This window comes from Coffea arabica, chromosome 1e (assembly GCF_036785885.1).
Source record: "Coffea arabica cultivar ET-39 chromosome 1e, Coffea Arabica ET-39 HiFi, whole genome shotgun sequence".
NCBI classification, from domain to species: domain Eukaryota; kingdom Viridiplantae; phylum Streptophyta; class Magnoliopsida; order Gentianales; family Rubiaceae; genus Coffea; species Coffea arabica.
This window is the reverse complement of record NC_092311.1, coordinates 52,952,965-52,971,048: the sequence shown is the minus strand read 5'-3', so window position 1 is coordinate 52,971,048 and position 18,084 is coordinate 52,952,965. Positions and strand designations below refer to the sequence as shown.

General features: G+C 37.2%; 2 protein-coding genes across 3 annotated transcripts; one reads left to right on the top strand and one right to left on the bottom strand.

Moving 5' to 3' along the window:
- The first annotated feature begins 5,088 nt into the window (after positions 1-5,088).
- LOC113715499 (flowering locus K homology domain-like) lies at positions 5,089-11,834 on the top strand. The gene is made up of 7 exons (XM_027239712.2): positions 5,089-5,251; positions 6,969-7,265; positions 9,396-9,645; positions 10,251-10,399; positions 10,492-10,770; positions 10,940-11,134; positions 11,396-11,834. The coding sequence occupies exons 2-7, from the start codon at positions 6,972-6,974 to the stop codon at positions 11,573-11,575; spliced, it is 1,347 nt and encodes a 448-aa protein (XP_027095513.2). The 5' UTR covers positions 5,089-5,251; positions 6,969-6,971; the 3' UTR covers positions 11,576-11,834.
- Positions 11,835-13,018: 1,184 nt separating this feature from the next.
- Positions 13,019-16,550, bottom strand: LOC113715484 (uncharacterized). Of its 2 annotated transcripts, none has more exons than XM_027239693.2 (3): positions 16,344-16,550; positions 16,016-16,104; positions 13,019-15,723 (listed from the first exon to the last, which is right to left on the bottom strand). In XM_027239693.2, the coding sequence occupies exon 3, from the start codon at positions 15,559-15,561 to the stop codon at positions 13,198-13,200; it is 2,364 nt and encodes a 787-aa protein (XP_027095494.2). In that variant the 5' UTR covers positions 15,562-15,723; positions 16,016-16,104; positions 16,344-16,550; the 3' UTR covers positions 13,019-13,197. The 2 variants fall into 2 exon arrangements, with proteins under 2 accessions (XP_027095494.2, XP_027095503.2); XM_027239702.2 differs by having other exon boundaries at positions 13,019-15,566.
- Positions 16,551-18,084: the final 1,534 nt, after the last annotated feature.

The window sequence follows — 18,084 nt, the reverse complement described above, 5'->3', positions numbered from 1 at the left end:
TTATTAGTATGTTGCAGACTCAGAAAATCACGAAACACGCTACTGGTGAAGCGCTTTCCAACACTATTGTTGCGACTCCCATATTTCTAGGCCAGCAACTACTGCATATAAACAATCTATCACAAATTGAAATCACAAAAGTCAAACAATTTTATATTACTGTATTGATAAAATTAAACATTCAAAGAAAAACAAACTTATAATCAGTAATCAATCCAAATACAACCTTGGCTTCCATGCATGGCGATAGTTTTTTTTTTTTAGACGATAATAATTGTATAATTTATTCTATCATAAACTGGAGGGGAGAGAGAGCCTAAAGTAGAGGTGGCAAAATGGATGGGTGGGATTTGCTTGGGTTTGAAATGGAACCAAGTCATATGGGTTTGGGCTCAATCTTACCCATATATGTTTTGGAACTAACTTGGGCGAGATCACTTTGGAATGGGTTTAGATTGATCCCGCCCAATACCCAAATCTATTTTCTACATATTTTTTTCCTTTAATTCATTTTTTATTTTTTAAATAACTTTAATATTTTTTATTTATTAAATTTCTTTTAGTCTTATTTTGAATTTATATTTTCATGAATTCATTTTACACTCTAGAACGATCAACAGTTATTTCAAAAAGACATAACATTTTCATAAGTATGAACATATCTTCTCTCTTATCAAGAAATGTCAAATGTCTCAACAAAACAGAGGAAATAGTACAGTGCTTTTACAACGTCAAACTGTAGCCAGCCTCAGACCTGCAAAATCACAAACTATGCAAGTTCTTAGGACAACTACTCAGCTGCCTTGATACTCGATAACATAAAACATTTGATTATAGTTATGCAATTGAACAAAAAATTACAAGATAAGCTCACAGCAAGAAGGGATCCTTCTCTTTGATCACCCAAAGAGGATTTGGCATTCCTAGATGTAAGTTAAGCCTATCCGCTGCTTCAATTTCTTTGTACAATATTGGAACATTTAAAATACAAAGAAAATGACAGAAGAAAAATCTATTGAGATCTACCATGTAGAAATTTTGTTAACCTCAACATTTCCATTGTTTTATTTCATGATTCTAATCAAGGGTTTCACTCTGGATACAATAAAAAGTATTAAGTGGAAGTTGTGTCAAAGTACTTGTTTATACACCATTAATTCCATTCTCAATGAGTAGGATCCGGATTAAATTTTACAGATTCCCGCCGAATGAGCTCCTTGATGTTCTCTTCAGTGAAGGATGGCTGCTCAAAATCGAAAACAAAAGGCCTAGGACAAACAGGCTCCTCATTGATATCACGAAGAGGTGCCAAATATGGGTGGGGAGATATTGGGGTCCAATGGGTACCCAAGTATTTCCCAACATTTTCCATCAATAAATGGGTACAATTGAGATATGTCCCATTTTAAACCCAATATCAAATTATAATACACATTCCGCCCAAAGTCCCTTTGGGCATGGGTAACCCATTGGGACTTGGGACAAATTGCCACCTCTAGCCTAAAGAAACTTATGTTAGGGTCTAACAAACACACAAATCTTACTAGATCAAAAGGATATTTTAGTACCACCATTAAATTTTTTTCGCTATAAGTTGGATTTGAATCCCACCCTTAAATCAATGTTATGCATGGTGATTATACCTGGCAATTGGGCGCGTTGGGTGGGTTTTGGGCGGGTTGATGTTGGGTTTTCATTTAAATGGGTTACACCCAATCTGCCCAACTTTAGATTGGATTAATTTTAGGTTGGGTCATATTGGGTTATCTTAAACCCATGACCCAAATATGACCCAATATATTAAATAATAGATTTTGATACATAAACTCTCTCAAATATATTTTCACATACAAAAAAAAATTCACACACATAAATACATTTTCACATAGATAAATATATTTTCACACACTAAAACACTCACAGATACAAACACACACTCACTTTTTAAGTTCTTTTGAAATACTTGATTTTATTATCCTTTTAGAGTAATTATTTGACATGTTGCTCTCGAACCAATGAAAGAGTTTGACATAGATATGCAAAGATCTCACTCGATCTCATTTAATATGTCAAGTGGATCCCACCTAACATGTAAATCTCCAATGTAAATTTGTTGGATGGGAGTGTTTTTCAAAAATTAATTTTTCAAAGGGATAATATCAGAAACCTCCCCTTAGGTTTCTCTTAATATCACCTGATACCCCTAAGGTTTCAAAAATATCACTTACCTCCCTTACTTTAGTTATTTGTGTAACAAAATTTTTAAAAACCCTAAACTACCCTTTCACTTACTAAATAAAAATGTTCCTAAGTCACTTTGTTCATTTCAAGAAAATCATCACTTCAAAAGCAATCTCTTGTAGTACTACTACATCACAATGCTATACCCCATAAAAATATAAATTTGAAAAATGAAAATGATATTTGAAAAGAAATACATTTGTATCAATTTAATTCGATATGCTCAAAATCGATTTCTTATGAATTTACATTTTTTCCACCAACTTCTTTACCCTTGCTCAAACCATTAAATTATACCAATTATTATAAAAAAATCAACTCAAAATAAGCAAATAAATAGTACCCCACTTTATCACAATCACAAAAAGTAAAAGATAAATAAAATTTAATTTATTATAATTTATAATATAATATTGCATATTCATCCAAAAAATATGAGGAAGAGAGAATGATGGAAAAAAGAGAAAAAGAAGAAAGATGACTTCCATTTCTTTTTTTTATTTTTGAGCTTCATTTATTTAATATGTTGTAAATTATGTGTTAAGTGAGGGTTAGTATAGTCTTTTTACAATTACCAGGGGAGGTAAGTGATGTTTCTAAAACCTCAAGGGTGCTAAGTGATATTAAGAGAAACCTCAAGGGAGGTTTCTGATATTATCCCTTTTTCAAATACAATAAAAACTTTTAAAAAGTATTCTAAACGGTAATCTAAAAATTAGTTTAATTTTTTTTAAAATTTTAAAAAATATCTCAAAATATATTTTAGAAACCCTTCTACTCTTAAATATCCCAAAATATTTTCTGAAAATATTCTAAAATATAATCTAAAAACTCTATTACAGTAAAGTTTTTTAAAAACACCCTAAAAAACAGCTAATCCAAACGGAGTCAAAGCTATTGAAAATCTGGATATTACTAACATCTGTAGATGTGGACGTCCAAGTCAAAATTTCATCTTCGTCCACATGCGTGTTCATATTGCGCTCTCATTGCCTCTAGTCAACTTCTATTTCCTACTTTCTATGCAACTAGACATCTGCTTAGTATAAGCCATGCATTCTCATCAAGTTTGGTTGTACCTTCATCAATTATAATCACTTTCTATTATCACATTTAAGTAGAAACATTTGTACCTTTTGTCCATGAATGCTAGATAACCTATTTCGTCCGTGAATGCCGGATGGCCTATTCCGTCGGTTAATTAGATTAGATTTTAATTACAAAAAAAAGATTAAAAATTATGACATGTCTATTTGATAGATACAAATATGAAAGTTAAATGTCATTCCAACTTAATCAAAAAACACTTAAGAAAAATATATTATCTTCATTGAGAATTTTTGAGGTAGTCCTGACATTTTTCACATTTTTTTGCTGATGATTCCCTTATTTTCTATAAAGCAAGTTCGTTTGATGCCACAAAATTGATGAGAATTTTAAAATCTTGAAGTGGCCACAAAATTGTTGCATTTTGCGTTTAATTTGTTTTTTAATTTAAGTTGGATAATGGATACTCAACACAAATACCCAAACCGCCCAAAATATGTATGAATTTTTATTACCCAACCCAAAATTGACCCAATACCCAACTTACCCAATCCAACCTCTCAAATTTGTGGGTGGGTTATTGGGTTTTGGACATAATTACCAGGTCTAATGGTGATAGTCAACAAGGGATCTTTCTCATAAGTCCGGTGGAGATGGATAAGAGGAGAAAATCGAGAAAATCCATGACACTTGTCATAAGAACAAGAATAAAGAGCTCCCTTCAATTTCTCATGGAATGACAATATTGCCCACAATATCATGCAATAGTCCATTCCACGTATGCAAACGCCATCTTACGCTATAACCGGTTTGTTGCTGTCCATAAGCCAACTCACACTTTTAGTATAGTTAAGATTAAGATATGACATAATGCACTTTTCCCCTCAATTCCATATATTAGCATATTAATCGCAATTGAAATTTGCCTGTTCGCTGTCTCCAAGGGTGTGAGTTTAGGCTCGTTTTGGAACCTAAATTAAATCGATGAAAGGAACGTTGGTAAGTAGGGTAAAATTTGATATGAGCTAGCACTTGACCGATGGAGGTTAATTCGACTAGAGGGTCAATCTTTAATTCATTAGGATTTAATATTTACCAACGGATAATTCAATAGGATTTAGTAAGAGAACAAAAAACCATGTATCCTATATATCAATGAATTGACACCATTGCGGAACTTTTTTTTTTTTTTTTTTAGTGTAAGCGGGAGGACTCGAACCCGAGATCTCTTGCTTACACTCCCTCCCCCTACCATTGCAGAACTTGCTTGTTCTCTTTAGTTTATATTCAATTGACACATATATTTATCAAATAAACTGTTATTTGTTGTGTTTTTGTACAACTTCTTGCTAGGAAACATGGGAATAGTTGATTAAATATTTTTTTAGAAGAATGTTAATTTTACTATCCATAAAATGTTGAATTTCGTTGAATTTACCAAATTTCAAAATTCAACATAGTGCGTTGATTCATCACGATGTATATGTATTGATTTTAGCTTCACAAAATCTTAACTCTCCTTTTTTTTTTGAACTATTTAGATTAGTGGGTAGAATGTATCTCATGGGTTAGAAATCTATAGGTTATCCGATAGGGTTTGATAAAAAATTTAAAAATACAAATTAGAGTTTGGTAGGAAGAATTTTTTTTAGACACTCGACCCTGCTATTATCGCTTGAGATGAGACGGATCTGGTTGAATAATCAGCCTAAATTAGTGGTCCCATTACCAATAAACAAGAAGCATGTAGCCAATTTGACTCCTATATGTAACTGAAGGGACGAAAACACAATTATCGGCAAATCGCTGGCTCTATTCCGATAAAAACCTACTCGATTTCTCCTGTACGCCAGAGCCACCCATAACTCGCGAACCCTCGTCCTGCTCTGCCTGTTAGGGCTCTCTCTCTCTCTCTCTCTCTCTCTCTCTGACCTTTTTCACTCGAGGCTTTTTCACGAGCTCTGTAAGTACTTTTGTACCAGATAGATTGAACTTTTGTGCCAGTACTATTGTATCTCTCGCGTTTTCTGATTTTCGTATTTTGTGGCAGTAAATAGGGTTTCCTGCATAATATTATTCCGTTTTTTCTTCTAAAGGCTTGTTACCAATTTGGTGTTTCGATATGAATTTCAGTAGATGAATTTGCTAATACTCCTCAATTTTAGCTATTTTTCTTTTGGGTGGGCGGGGGTGATTTTATTTGCTAGGGCTTTGGTTGATCAATTGGTCTAACCGCATACTTTAGTTGTAGACCTATATTAATTCTTGTGTACCCACTTTTTGAGCCTTGCGTGCCCACTTTACTTGTGTCTGTTTTACGATGACGATGACATTGTTCTAGGAAAATACCTCTCTTATATTTTGGGCTTTGGGTTGGGGCGAGAAGGGAGGAAGTTATTATCTTTGCTGTTCTCGTACACATGATACTGGTGAGTTGCTTTTTAGTGCTTCCTTGCAAATATGGATCCGGGAAGATGACATAGTTCTATAACAATAGTTCTTTCTCTTCCTGCGGGGGGGCCGGGGGGGGGGTGCAATGAAGAAAGTTACTGTGTGGGCTGCTCTGGTACCCTCAATTTTCTAAGCATGGTGAAGGTGGGGGAAACTGATTACTTTCTTTCTGTGTTTCTTCACAAGTTAGGATCTAATTTTGCCAGTATCAGAGTTAGTTTTCTCGTTATTTTCTTTAGTGGCTAGAACCATGAACTATGGTACTGTTATTTCACTTTGCTGATGAATTTTGAGATGCTTGAGCAGATGAATTTTGAGATGCTTAAGCATAGCTGCTCAAGCATCTCAACCTCACTTCTTCGTCCTGAAGCTTGAATATGATGCATGAGAGTCCTGCTCAAGCTCCAATTAATATCTTAGTTGCTCCACGTTGGCCACTCATTGTCTCTTGGTCTGCATATCACCTAGATTCTTTTTCCTGTTGAAAGGCACTTGCAGTGTCTTTATGTGTATAGTGCTTCACGTGTTTCTCATTGGGACGTCTTGTTAATAAGTGGGCGATTATATGGGCCTCAAGTTGCATGATATTGAATGTGCCCAGATGATTCATTTGTCATTGCTTCTCAAGAGTTGCAGTTAGCATATCGGACCAAGAGGGACTAGATTAGTTCTCTTAAGTACAAGCTGTTTTTTCACTTTGGACTCGAGGAAAATTGCGTTTTGTAGTTTTTCTTGGTGGATTTGCATCAAAGGACCGGAGGGGAGGGGGAGGGAATTGCAAGATTTTGTGTCTATATACATCTACATAGGCATTTTGTTACTTATAATGCAATGAATTATTGGTTGGCAGGTTTTTAAGCATTTTTAAGTTGATAAACGTCATTGAAGAAACTTTTTACAGTATATATGAATATTGTACTTGTTCCCCCATTCTGGAGTGCTAGAGAACATCTAAATCTATACATTGAAGTCATTCTAACTGGTTTCTTGAACATTTTGTCAAGCTATTTAAGGTTGCATCTACTTGTGTACAGATGTTTATACACTAAAAAATGTTATTTTGAGCTTATTGCAGTTTTTTAATCTTTAGCAATTCAAAGCTTCAGTAGTTATAGTTTTTTACTTTGTTTGATGCTTTTAGCAACTCAGAGGAATTCAGAACTTGTTGGTACTATTTCTATTAATCCTTTGAGCGTTAGATCTAATCTTTGCCTGTTTGTTTTTTTAAGCTAATGGCTGATGAAAATTTTGAGGAACATGATTTGGTCAATGTGCAAGAGACAGATAATGTGCCTGAGAACTCACAACCGTCAGAAGATGCACATGTGCCTGAAAATGATTCAGGTGTAGCTGAAGAAAAGAGATGGCCAGGATGGCCTGGAGAAAATGTGTTCAGAATGTTAGTTCCTGTTCAAAAGGTTGGTGGTATCATTGGTCGCAAAGGAGAGTACATAAAGAAAATCTGCGAGGAAACGAAGGCTCGTATCAAGATTCTCGATGGTCCTCCTGGGACTACCGAAAGAACTGTGAGCATCTTACAAGGCCATTAATTATTATGAATTGCTAAGTGGAATTTGGATATAGTGCATCCCATTATGTGATTGGTACTTGCTGGTCTTGTGATATGATGAGGATATTTAGTAATGCTAGTCTCAAGAGACTTGCTAATGAATAGTAAAATGGTTTGGATGCCCTATCATAGGGTAACATTATCTTTCACGATATTTTTTGATAAGCAACTTTCCTGTCTTTCTTTTCTTCTTTTTTTTGGGGAGGGGGGGGGGGGTGGGGTTGGGGGGAGGCAATGGGGTTGGATGTTGGAATCTTGCAAAATCTAGTCACTCTATCTGGATTGTGGTTCAGAATTCATTTGGATGCATCATGAAGTTGATCCATGTGCTTATTCTCTCAGGAATCCTTTTTAGCACTGAACCATGATATTGGCCTTTGTTTACTCCAAAATGAGGCTGCTTCTTATTTAATGTTACTGATTATTAGGTAATCATCTGAAGTTTAGTTGTGGAGAGTGGAGCTTTGATTTTTCAGAGTCTATGTACATCCTGTTGTGCTGAATTCTGCCTGAAGTAACTTCATTGTTGAGAAATTCAATAATCCATAGGCAAAGAGTTAACTTTTTTATTTCTGAAAATCACACTAGAAAACTAATAAAACAGTCAGGTTGAAGTTTGAAAGTCAAATATCCATAAGAAGTGATGTATACTGTCATGCTATAAGCATTAATAAAGTTATAAAGTAGTAAAAAAAACCAAATTATCTGATAAGTGGGATGCTACCTTTCCCCTACTCAAAAAGGAAAAAGAAAGATAGGCGAGATACCAATTGCCAGTAGCAAGTTAAAGATCACAAATGTCCACCAGAAAACAAGAATGGGAGAGGAAGGTTTATTTTTGTAATGACCAAATGAATGTTTGCAGGTTTTTGCAAATTAGGCAACATTTCAATCGCCAAAGTGGCTTCAAAATAGAGGAGCCAAAGATCCAGATTGCAGCAATCAGCATTGAGCATAGAAGTGCTGAAAGTTCTTCTGACTAGTTGTCAGAAATATCTTGTGCGGGTATCTGTACCAAGAAGCATTGCACTCTGTCTGGTAACTTCAGAACTTGGTCGATTGGTGTCTTGCCTAAAGACAACTAAAAAAAATGGGACAGTAACTCCGCTCATCAAGCTAATATGATGAAAGTGTTAATGCATATGTCAGTTGTTAACATGGTAGAATGATAAAAACAAACCAATATTACAAATATAGTAACATGTAGTACCAATGGCACGTATCATATTTAATAGCAAACATAATTATGGAAATCAATCTATAAGTTGCGGCACTGATTGGGGCTAATAGTAGGTTGGATATTTACTCAATCTGTCTTCTCTCATCTAAGCTTTAAACCGATTAACTTTGTGACTGAGGAGTTAGCCTGTGGCACCATGGATTTAAACCTGTGTAACTCACTAGTTGTATAACATCTGTTTATGATTTCCCTTATCTACATTAAGAGAATCTGAACCAGCTCAACAAAAAGTGAATAGATATTCTGGAGCTATTGATCTGCTAATAGAAATTGGGGGCAACCTATTTACGGTGGGAGTTGTAAAAATATATGCTCCATTGTACTACCCAAAGATGGAAACTTACGGCTAGTTTAAACATAACTGTATTGGTTGAGGTGAGTTTTTGAGAAAAGAAAAATCCGGTTCGAATTCTTGGAAAGGAAGAAAATAAAGTTGGGTTGAATGAATAAATGGATAGGGCCTCGCGGCTTCAATTAATTATAGGGAAAGATAAAGCAACGGGCTTCATATTGTAAGAGTTGGTGACACTGGACCAGATTTAGTTTCATCTTCTGATGACAAACTTAAAATTAATCAATGGGGAACTATATCTTTTTTCCCTTGCATAAGTGTGGCTTGGAAGCTTTATTAATGTGTGATACAACTGTACTTTGTCTATGTACAGCTATCACTGCTACTAAAGTCAGATTAAGCATATTCTCCTTGTTGCTTACTGCTATTGAATTTATTGTGTGGTTTATGATGCAAAAACACAGACCTGCGTGTAATATAGCCTGTTGATACAGTTTCATGCATTAGTTCATAGTAGTGGGGTAATTCATGGACCTGTTTGTTACTTTAATCAGGTAATGGTTTCCGCTAAGGAAGAGCCTGATCTTGACATTCCTCCTGCAATGGATGGCCTGCTGAGGATCCATAAGCGTGTAGTTGATGTTGACTCGGATCCAGCTAATGCTCAGTCAGGCAATGGTAAGACGGTATCCACAAGGTTACTTGTAGCAGCAACACAGGCAGGGAGCTTGATTGGAAAGCAGGGTGCCACTATAAAATCTATTCAAGATGCTTCTCATTGTACCATTCGTGTCCTTGGTGGAGGTCGATTTTTTAAACATCTAATTGCTTTCCTTGTTTGTTTGCTGCATCTCTGTGGATCTGGTGGATTGATTAACGCTTTTCCCTTGTTTTGCATATCTATCGATATACTCTATATTTCTACAAATTTCCCAATCAAAGTGGTGTAAAAAATTAGAAGTTGGAGCAAATTCATTTACATGTTCTACTCTTGTTGTCTACCTTTTCTTTTTGTTAGGAGTAGGTCCTTTCAAATTTTGATATAACTTAGCTTGCTGTAATTGTATCATCAGATAACATGTCATTTCAAACCTTACCTTGACTTAGATTTGAAAGTTATTTTACAGCTTCATTTCAGCTTTAGGTACTATTTTCACCTTTTTCACATAAGTGTTCTCTCCATGAGAATGTACTTGCTGCTCCTCCATGTTGGGGATGTCTCCACTAGAGTTGGCAGATTTATTGTTGTCTTGAATAGTCTCAGTTTTCTTTTTTTAGTTCTTCATCAAAACGAGAGTAAAAGTTGGATGTGTCCATGAGATTTTCATTTAATTTCGCCTTTAGCATTTGGTTCTTTTTGCCATAATAGTTTGCTGCTGTTAATACTCTTCGGAAATGGATTCCTGCAGAGCACCTGCCGGTTTTTGCTTTGCCTGACGATAGTGTTGTTGAGATACAAGGGGAGCCTACGGGGTTGCACAAAGCGGTTGAACTAATTGCAACACACCTGAGGAAATTTTTAGTTGATCGAAGTGTTGTTGGAGTATTTGAGATGCAAGTGAGTGAATCAGAAAATTTCATAGCAATTACATTGAGATGTTACTTTTCTTTTGTATATTTATATGGTTTGTTGTTTGCATTTGTGTTCAGATGCAAATGCCAAATGCCCGAGCAAATCAAAATATGCCTCCACCCCAATCTTGGGGCCCTCCAACTCAAGGATTTCCTATGAATGCTGGCGGTGGACCTGGTTATGGGGCCCCTCCTCAATACATGCCACCTCCACGCCAATATGACAACTATTACCCACCAGCTGATGTGCCGCCTCGGGATAAGCAGCCTCGTCCTGGACATCCTGCTTTTGGGAGAGATGCATCAGCAGGATCGCACACAGCAAGCCTGCAGCCACAACCATCAATAGTTACAAAGGTTTCATTTCTTTCTTCTCTCTCTGTCCAGTCCATTATTTGCACTGCAAATTGGAAATCTTCTGCAATTAAAAGTTGTAAACTCCAGATTGGTTGCTTGACCCTGTTCTATTTGAAGTGTGTTTTTTTTTTTTCATGTGTTTTTGCTGGTTTTTTTCCATGTTTTGTAGGTCACACAGAATATGCAAATTCCTCTTTCATATGCAGATGCAGTCATCGGTGCTTCTGGTGTAAATATTAGCTACATTCGCCGTGCCAGTGGTGCAACTATTGCAATACAAGAAACTAGGGGTGCCCCAGGTGAAATGACTGTCGAAATTAATGGATCTGCATCACAGGTTCAGACTGCTCAACAGCTGATACAGGTACTGCAAATCCTATGGTTTCTGTGTGATTAAGTGTACCATGTCTGATTGGATGATAGTTGGTGTTTCTTTTGTTAAAATTATGATCATGAGTGATTGTACATTGACAGAATGCTTTCTTGATTGATTGTGGTAAATGCTGTACCTTTTTATTAAAGCTGTAAATAAATGTACATCACGAGAGAGTGGTGGTTGCAAGTGCCTGTATTTGCTTCTTGTGCGTGCTTTTTCTAATGGGAAAACTGAATTGTTTAATTGCAGAATAGTATTGCTGAAGCTGCAACAGCACAGAATTCTGCTAGTGGACCACCTGGTCAAGTTTATAATCCTTACGCCCATGGTACTCTGTATGCATCTCCACCATCCAATACTAGTGGACACACGGGCCATGCTCCGGCTGGAGACTACAGTTCTATGTATGGAGCCAGCTATGGTTATTAGGGAAGCTGAATGGTAGCAGGATTGGACTTCTTTTGAGGAATCTATGCATGTCGTACATTTGACGAGTACTTGTTATGACATTAGGTTGAGAGAATTTAGTTCAGTGTTGTATTAGATGTTCATTGCTAGTAATAGTACAAAACTAGGCTAAAAAATTGGTAGTTGCGCCTCTTTGAACTGGCTTTTGTGTCCTTGGAGCGATTTTTCTTGGGTCAATTTATTACTAGTTACCTAGTAAAATTTGGAGTTTTCAAGTGCACGTAGACATCTTCGTAAGCGTGGGTTTTGATGTTTGCCTGCTCTTGACCCCATGCCCCCTCCCTCCTCTGTGCGTGCGTCTGGGTTGTTGCTGGGGGAGGTGGGGTGGGGAGTGGGGTTGTTAAATTGACAAGTAACTACAATGGTGGTGGGATTTATGGTGCCAGGACCTGTAAGATTACCGTCAATCCAAAATGGTGGGGGTTATAGTAACGGGAATGGCGAGATTACAATTAATTCAAAATGGCGGAATAATTATATACTTGAAAAGGGCTGATACTTGGAATTTCTTAATTTTAGAGTTTCACTTTAGATTTTTTACATTACGGGTATTAATTGTTAGTTATTTGCCCCGTATATCAGAACTTCATGGGTTTACCTGTTCTGCACCTAGTCAGGCCAATGATTCTAATTGCAGTTGTCTGGCGTCCAATTGTGCAGCTAGTTTGTGTGTTTTTTTTTTTTTTTTTTGCCCTTTTACACGCCCTTAGGATGAAGCCTAAAATTCGGCTTAATGGGAAACCCCTGCCTCCAAAATGTGGACTTTTTGGAGTTTGGATATATTATGCCACCAACATGTGAGCAGACATTGGATAATTTTTCGTGGCTCGTACTCGCGCACACAAGGGAACAAAATCCCGGTGTCTTCTCATGAAATCCTTGGCATATTGGAAATCCAAAATGAATGAACAAACCAGGTCTGCTTTCAGAGAACTAGAGAGTAAAGACAACGTGAGCGTGACTGTACGAGACCGAGCCCGAAGAAAACGCACACACGCAGAGATATGAGACCTCGGTTTTGCAGTGCCTGATGAACACTTTCAGAGAGCTGTGAAGGCATGGTTAGAGAAGGGTTAAGAAGACAATTAAATTTTGGGAGCGTTAAGCAGCGAGGAATATAGGGAAATAATACTCTGCTTTTAGCTGGTCAAGTCGAGATGTTGTCAATGTGGCAGAGCAGGAATAGACGTTCAGATAACTACAATAGAGACTACAAATTACCGTCCCAGAAATATTACATCAAAAAACTATAACCATACGGTAAATGCTTCGTCAGATGACAAAGACTGAATATTTTACAAAATAATCTCATAAAATTTTGCTTTAATGGCATCACAATCAGCCTGAAATCTAGATGACAAACAAGAAATACGTCCAACTTAAGATGTGGTCTAGTTTGAAACATGGGCCAAAAAAATTTAATTGACATTCCCTTGTGATTTCACTAATTGCTGCAGAACTTCTACCAGATGGAAATGTAGCTCATCTATAGCTAAACTAACAATCAGAAATTGTTTACATGACTATCAGTCTATCAGAACTCTTTACATCACTAAGAAATAACCAAACTGTATAGTTGAAATTTATATGGGTGCTGCACAGGTTGTTCTAAAATGTCCAGTCTGGTTACAGCGGCTGCAATGAACCACCCGCTTCACATGACCCCGATCTTCTGCACGAGCTCTTCTTTTCCTAGGCTGTGCAGGGGGTCGAAAGGACTTGGGGGGGTTTACAACCATATCCAAACAACTACCTTCAGTTTGAGTATTATCTGTCATCTCCTTCCACAGGGTTCTATCGGGAATAGGGTGTATGGTTTGAGAATAGGCTTTGCGATATGTTGCTATTGTGAAGCAACTCTCAGTAAATCGATGAACATTCTGCCTGCAAGAAAGAAGAGCCGCTACAGCATGAGCACAGGGCAGGCCATATAGCTGCCATCCTCGGCACATGCAACAACGGTTTCTGATATCCACAATGTTTGTCCCCTCGTGAGAAATAACCTCAAATTCAGCCTCATTGGCTCGGAGAACCTGGTAGGTACGTGCCCTTTCAATAGCCTCTGAGACGCGCCTTTCAGCAGAGGGAACAAGTACAGATGTCCATTCCATACTAGCTTCACGTCTTTCATTGAACCAAGTCATCAATTGCCGACGGACGCACTCCATCATCTGAATCAGGGGAAGTGCAGAGGCTTCAAGTATCCAGGAATTTAATGATTCAGCTATGTTGGCTGTCAGATGCCCAAAACGTGTTCCCTCAAAATGTGCAGTGGCCCACAAGCGAGGTGGAACTCGCCGTATCCAATAACCAGCTTCCTGCGATATCTCTTCTATATCATTAATCCTGTTCTCAAACTCAACTAACGTGAGAGCATTTGCAGCTTCCCACAAAAGGTTGACAAGCACAGTATTGTTGAATTCCTTCCTGAAACTCTCAGTGAGATGACGCAGACAGAAACCATGGAAAGCAGTGGGGAAATTTGCATCTACAGCATCAGCAATACTTTTCTGTCTATCAGATAATATTGTCAACCTTGGCATGTTCTCTGTGTTAGTTTCCAGAAGATTATGCAGCTCTGCAAGGAACCACATCCAGTTATCATCATTTTCCTCATCAACAACACCAAATGCTAAAGGAAATAGTGCACCATCTCCATCAAAGCTTGTTGCAAAGAGCATAGTCCCTAGGTATTTGCTCTTTAGAACAGTCCGATCAAGCGCAATCAGTGGGCGACATGCATTCAGAAACCCATAAATAGATGCTTGGAAAGAAATAAATAAGCGCTGGAAAGAATTATCCACTAGATTGACATAAACAGATGCAATGCTCCCTGGATTTGTCCGCCTAATTTGCTCACAATATTGTGGAAGAAGGCGAAAGTCTTCTTCGAATGAACCACGAAGAGTAGCCATGATCCTTTCCTTCCCTCTCCATGCTTGCTTGTACGATAAGGTTATCCCATGAACACGGTGGATCTTTTCCAGAATCTCTTTTGGCTTGCATTGAGGATTTTCCCTGAGATGTTGTTCCACGGAGGTTGCAACCCACTGCACTGAGGCTTGTTGATGACCAAGATGAGCAATACCACCACATGCATGTTCTTTGTGGATGGTCCTTATCGTAAATGTAGGAACACCAGGGAGCTTTGCAGCATGAATGCGCCAAGGGCATCCTTCACTAGCACATTTTGCAGTGAAACGAGTCTTATCAGACTTAACTGTCTGTATTTCAAAGTGAAGAGCAATTGCTATGTCCCTCAGAGCCCGACGACAACTTTGGACATCTGGAAATTCTTGCCCAACAGTCAATTCAAGGGTTGGAGCAACAACTAGTGTTCGAGACTGCAGAATAGGGGATGTAACAAGGACCTGAGAAGGCTGGACAGGCGCCTCTGAAACAGATAAAATTCCCATACCATGATTCTGGTCGACAATGAGCTCTAAGTTTTCATCAATGTCATGGGGCTCTACAACAGTCAATTCCTGACTCCCTGGCAAACCAATTCCACTGTCACGAGGAGTTAGAGCAAGCTGTCGACCATGGTTCTCAAAGCCACTATCATCTTGATCTGCATTAAGTACATCATCTTGACTTGGAGTTGAATCACTCTCTCCACTCTGAGGAAATCTATTCTCATGCTGGTTACCTACATCATATCCATTAGAATGTTCATCAGTATGACCTTGGCTACACTGGTTAGCCAATTCATGGTCATGGACCTCAGCAGGCAAAATATCATGATCAGTGGTGGCATTTGCTGAATCTGAGTCATCAGCAGTGGTTGATTTGAAATCTCTAACATGCTCATGAATCTGTCCTGATTCTAAAGTCTGCACCCGATCCAATATTGAATCTCGACCACGCAATAATCCTAATCCAAAATGTGAGCCCTGAACCACAGATGTATCCCTTGTGTGCCCAATAATCACATCGTGGTTCGCCATTAAAACTAAAAAAATAACAAGAAAAATGTGAGAAATGACACTCCCTGTCAGATTAAAGGCGTAAACTTTAACTCAAAGTCTATCCTCAAAAATCCACTCCTCAAAACCAATCATTCTCAGGTAAAGCTCGAGCAGCACTCCATTCAGCAACATCGAGAAGTACTACAACAAACAATATAATAATATAGTCGAAAAGGCATGGGAATAAAAACGTAATCAACCAACCCATGTTTTAGTTCAGAATAATTATACTTGAAGAACCCAGTTGAAATAAAACGACATGACGAAAATGATCGGTCATCCTAACTACATTTAAAAGTAATAACAAAATTAAAAAAAAAAAAGAAAAAGAAAAGAAATCCCAAATCCCCTCGTGAAACAAACTATGGCTTTGCAATTCTAGGAAAACAATAAATGCAAAAAATAAAGAAAGAGATAGGGGAGAACACCTTACCATAAAGTGAAAGGCAGACGATACAAAACCCTGATCTTTAATTAAGCAGGTAGCCCCCAAATTTACAGCTTCAGAACCCGAATTCTAACCTACAAAAATGAGGGAGAAAATTAAATTGAAAAAAAATAAAATTCAGAATTTCAAAATTAGAAAGTAAAAAAGCCAGATAATCCACATAAATGTAGATGAACAAAGATCAGAATTATGGAGGGAGGATAAGGAGCCCATAAAGGGCAGTAAAGATTTGATTTTTGGCGGGCGGGCGGTCGATAGAAAAATATAGGACATCGATCGATAGACACACGGGAGAGGAGAGAAAAGAAAATACCTGGAAAAGGGGAGGGCAAGGAAGGGGAAGAACTGAAAATATAAAATTAATAGAAGAGGAGGGGCAAAAGGGCAGAAACACCAAACGATATGGATCATCTCTCTCATCGGTCTCGGAGACGTCTTCAGTTTGGATCCCAGCACATAGAGACTGGCTTTGGCCTTTGGGGTCCGCTCCTCTTCTCCCAGGTGGGGGTATTTAGGTCATCCTCCTCTTTTCCTTGCTCTTTTCTATTTGTACTTGCCCTCTATTGCCCCTCCCGCTTTCCACTTTGCCCTGTTTTTCTTTTTCTTTTCTTTCCTCGTTAATAAATTAATGAAAAATAATACTACTACTTAGCAGCATGTTTGGATCGGGGATGATTTAAAACAATTTTTGAAATAACGGGAGTTTTTTCCTTTTTTTTTTTTTGTCACGTGATATAAAAAGATAGTTGGGATTAATAAGATTACAAATGAATTGAATCAAGTCAAATTTTGAACTTATCAAGTCGACTTAGACTTGTTAATGTGCGAGTTTGAGTTCGAATTCAAGTTCGAACTCGTCGAACCAAAAAAATAAAACTCTAGTTTGACTTAATTTAAAAAAAAAAAAAAATTCGAACTTGATTCATTCCTGACTCCCAAGTTTGGCTCGATTTCTGGGTTGCGAGCAGTTCGAGATGTCTGCTCGAGTTTGGTTCGACATTATGGCTAGTGCGAAGCTCGAAGTCAACTCAATTTTAAATAATGTAGCGATATTTTTATAATTTCACGTCAACTTAAGTTTTTCAAACGGCTTGTTGAGTAAGCGAACCTAACAAATGGCTACTTCAGTTCGACTCGTATATATTAACGCTTAGATTGAGCTCGATGAACACCGAACTCAAACAGTTCAAGTCAATTGCAGCCCTAATTGTGAAGATAAAAATCAATTAGAGAAGATGTTTATATTTACGATAAAAATAAAAATTTATTATTTTTTTTATCTCTGAATTTTGGATTTTGCATTTGACTTTAATATCTAAGCATATTCCTCAGTTTCAAATGAACTTGAGATTATCGAATTTGATTTTTTTTTCTTAAACCATACTTGAAAAATAAAAAAAAAAGAAGAAAAGTTTACAAATTTAACACTTGTAAAATCCAAATTTGAAAAGTAAGTCAGGTTAACTAGTACACAAGCTAAATTTGAACAAGTTTTTATTGAGCCAAGTTTCAATAATGTCAAGTAATTTAGTTTATTCTTCGGTTTACTGATTGACTTAAAATAAATGTGATAACCTAAGGACGTATGCAATAGAGTCAGAGTTCAAGTCATGAAGTTACGATTATATGTCATCGCTCATGAACCGGTAAATTAGTTCCAAAACACACTAACCATTCCAACTTTACCGGCTTTACTTTCCCCTTCGATCGATTTCCAGGTGCTCTCTAAGTTCATGGTTCATCGTACCCCCTCAATTAAATGCATAATTACAAATATGAAGGATACAAAATTGCTCTTTGCAAAACAGGGATCAGTATCAAAATATTAACCACAGCCCCACAGGGAGCTGTAAGGTTGTCTAGGTGTACTAGACAATTTAACAAGTACAAACATCACACCACATAATCAACGCCCAAATTTAAGCACTCTATAAACGTTAAAAGTGTTTAGAATATAGACCTTGAAGTCTTCTCCAAAATCTTCAAAAACATGTACTTCGTGGTAATTAACACGAAGCCATACAAAACTTAGTAAAATTTTTTCACCAACAAAC

Excerpts from the sequence above, each read along its gene's own strand:
- LOC113715499 (XM_027239712.2), top strand. The coding sequence starts at position 6,972 with ATGGCTGATGAAAATTTTGAGGAACATGATTTGGTCAATGTGCAAGAG. Across the intron at positions 7,266-9,395 it reads CTGGGACTACCGAAAGAACT|GTAATGGTTTCCGCTAAGGA; the intron begins GTGAGCATCTTA and ends TACTTTAATCAG. Across the intron at positions 11,135-11,395 it reads CTGCTCAACAGCTGATACAG|AATAGTATTGCTGAAGCTGC; the intron begins GTACTGCAAATC and ends GTTTAATTGCAG.
- LOC113715484 (XM_027239693.2), bottom strand. The coding sequence starts at position 15,561 with ATGGCGAACCACGATGTGATTATTGGGCACACAAGGGATACATCTGTG.